General features: G+C 45.4%; 1 protein-coding gene across 37 annotated transcripts in view; it reads left to right on the forward strand.

Moving 5' to 3' along the window:
- The window catches only part of LOC110516128 (transcription factor EB), a 76,444-nt gene extending 73,775 nt beyond the window's left edge, over nucleotides 1–2,669 (forward strand). For all 37 annotated transcript variants that reach the window (XM_090205788.1, XM_090205791.1, XM_036950455.2 and 34 more), the window contains one exon: nucleotides 1–2,669. This exon is cut by the window's left edge and continues 131 nt beyond it. In XM_090205788.1, the coding sequence (XP_090061914.1) occupies nucleotides 1–394 (394 nt within the window). In that variant the 3' untranslated portion in view covers nucleotides 395–2,669.
- Nucleotides 2,670–3,180: the final 511 nt, after the last annotated feature.

Consider the following 3,180-nt stretch of genomic DNA (forward strand, 5'->3'; position numbering starts at 1 on the left):
TCAGGCCCAGGGCCAGCAACACGTCCACCACCCCCAGTCCCACCACCTCCAGCCTCAGCAGGGCCAGCTCAGGCAGCTGCCCCCTCTGCCCCCTCACCTCCAGCCCCAGCTTCCCCTCCAGTACTCAGCCGTGGGCAGCTCCCAGCCCTTTGACTTTGCCCAGTCGCTGGACTTGTGTGACGGGGTGCCTGGCTTCCCAGAGGGCCTGTCGGGGCTAGGGGAGCTGGGCGGCCTTGGTACCCAGGGAAGGAGAGGCGACCTGGGCTTCCTGATGATGGACGAGCCCCTGTCTCCTCTGGGTGGAGACCCTCTGCTCTCTGCCATGTCCCCTGAGGCCTCGGTCGACTCCAGCCGCAGATCCAGCTTCAGCATAGAGGACACAGATATACTGTAGATGGAGTATACACACACACAATGTAGAACCACACACAGAGTGTGTACACACACACACAATGTAGAACCACACACAGAGTGTGTACACACACACACAATGTAGAACCACACACAGAGTGTGTACACACACACACACACTGTAGAACCACACACATAGTGTGTACACACACACACAATGTAGAACCACACACATAGTGTGTACACACACACACATATGGTACGTATTGTACACACAGTAGAAATACACCCAGAGCACTGATATACTGTGACATGCTTATGCTCTGTTCAACAACCCTGCCAGCATACATTTGCACTCTAAACTCCCACACACACACTCCAAGCATGCTGTACAAACACTGATACACACTTACACACACAAACTTGACATTCTCATAGATGCACACCCTTTCTTAGCACTCGTATAGATACACATTCAACAGCAATATGAGAAATGAAACCACGTTTCAGATTGAAATTATTGTGTCCTACCACTGTAAATATCAGAGCACCTCTGAATGATAAACAATCTATTACGCACACACACGCACACACGCACAGCACAGACAGATTCTAGTTCACTCTAACACAGAAGAGACCCTGTTATTTGAAAGGTGAGGCACTGACAAAGGTTTGAGACACAGACCTCGACCCCTTACTTTGTAAAACACTGGCATGACCTCGAGTCTGCAAGCTACTGCCTTCTCCTGTGTCACCTATGACCTTTAGCCTTAAGGGTACTGCCAAGTCCACTCCATGACCTCTGACCCCTGTGTGAACTCTGGACATTGAGGAGAGATGGTTTGGCCTTGATTGTGAGGTGTTGTAGCGATGCAAGGGGTTATATAGCTCCACAGGTTTCTAAGTAGTGCCACTGTGTAGCATCATAGGGTGCTATGTAGCGACTCAGGATCTCCTGTAGCCCTGACCCAAACCTGCCAACGGGCCTTGTGTTAGCCACCTGAAGACCCACTCTCTCTGGCTGAGATGGAGGGTGGGAGAGGGTTGTCTTTTAGTAAGTTGTACTGTATAGTTAGGAGAGAGAGGACCAGTCATAGAGATTGGCTTAGATAACCCAGTAATGTCATTGTCTCCACTGTAACAAACAAACACACACACACACACACACACACACACACAGCAGTGTGCCTTGAGGCTGTGTTCAAATCAAGACTTTGAGCGAGACTTCGGTACCTCACCCAGTCTGTGCATGTAGAACTGTCAGCTTTCGGTCAACCAGGTTAAACTCGACACTCACCAGGTACTAACCAAACCAACTCTGTAGAAACCAAACTACAGCCGTACAATACATACATAAACTAACAGGAAAACAAATAGCTTTCAGATTTGGGTGAGGGACTGAGGTCAACACTTTGATTTGATATGGCTTATGATCAGTACAGAGAAAAGGAAGTAAAATGATGATTTTAAAGGTATTTGTTTGTATTCTATTATAGTTTGTTGTTTTATTTGATTTCATCTCCCAATGCACTGGAAGCTATATTATTTAATTGACTTTGTACATGAAAGACTTTTCAGTTTTATGCCTCTTAAAATGTATTTTATTTGTATTTGTCCTTTTTATTTTATTCCTAAAGTACCTTTTTCTCTAAGAGCCATTTAAAGGTGAAAGTATTCAAGCCACTTGCGTGACAGTGTACGACCAGTGGGGAGCCATATTCTATACTTGTCTTTGTGGAAGAATTATTCAAATTTCACCAGGCTTTGAAGAGTTCAGAAGATCATGTACATTTACAGTATGATGTCATTTTTATATTGATTGGGATTTTCTCTCTTTTTTAACCTATAGAAATTGGAGCCAGAGACTAAGTTGAGAGGTGATTTTATTTGATAAAGTTTTAATTGTGATTTGTGAATGTGAAGATGGCCTGTACCGGTACCAAGCCAAACCCAAGCATCACAACAACGGGGTGTTTCCCTTCATGGTGCCACTTTTGACCCCTACTTTGGTTTCCATTTAGACTACTTCCTTCTGATGGAAGTCAGAACAACCATGGCGGAGTTCTGTTGCCATAGCGTTGGCACAGCCTTCTCTCTGTCTGCCAGAGTTCCCCTTTACCCTGCTCCAATGTTTGTAATCAATTGTTTTACTTTTGTGTATATTGTCCAGCCAACATTTTAAAGAGCTTGTCTGCAGATAATGTGGCGTGTTGTCCCCTCTGTGACTGTCCCCCTCCCCCATGTCACTGTATTCGACTGGTCAGGGGAAACTGGCATTCTGGTTTTGCTTTGGATATAAAATGTTTTACCAAAATCCACCCAGCGCTCCCAGAGTGTTTCTTTACTGTCTGGGTGATGTTTCTGTGAGATGCATGCAGATGAAGAGGGGTGTGTGAGTGGTGTGTGTGTGTGTGGTGTGTGTGTGTGGTGCGTGTGCGGGTGTCACAGAGTTTGATCAGTGTCTTGGAACAGCTTCATAATACTGTTATACCTGACACCAACATTGCTGTTCCTATTTTATTCCACCAGGGAGAGTCAGAGACCCATCTGACAAGCCCAGCCAGGGTCCCTCTCTCTCTCGCTCTTTTTCTCTCACTTTCAATTCAATTTCAACTGAACCTCTATGGGATCAGTGTCCCCCCCGCTTGACGGTTGAACTAACGTAGGCTAATGTGATTAGCATGAGGTTGTAAGTAACCAAAACATTTCCCAGGACATAGACATATCTGATATGGGCAGAAAGCTTAAATTGTAGTTAATCTAACTGCACTGTCCAATTTACAGTGAAATAATACCATACTATTGTTTGAGGAGAGTGCACAATTATGA

This window comes from Oncorhynchus mykiss, chromosome 17 (genome assembly GCF_057628025.1).
Source record: "Oncorhynchus mykiss isolate SJ-2025 chromosome 17, ASM5762802v1, whole genome shotgun sequence".
NCBI lineage: Eukaryota > Metazoa > Chordata > Actinopteri > Salmoniformes > Salmonidae > Oncorhynchus > Oncorhynchus mykiss.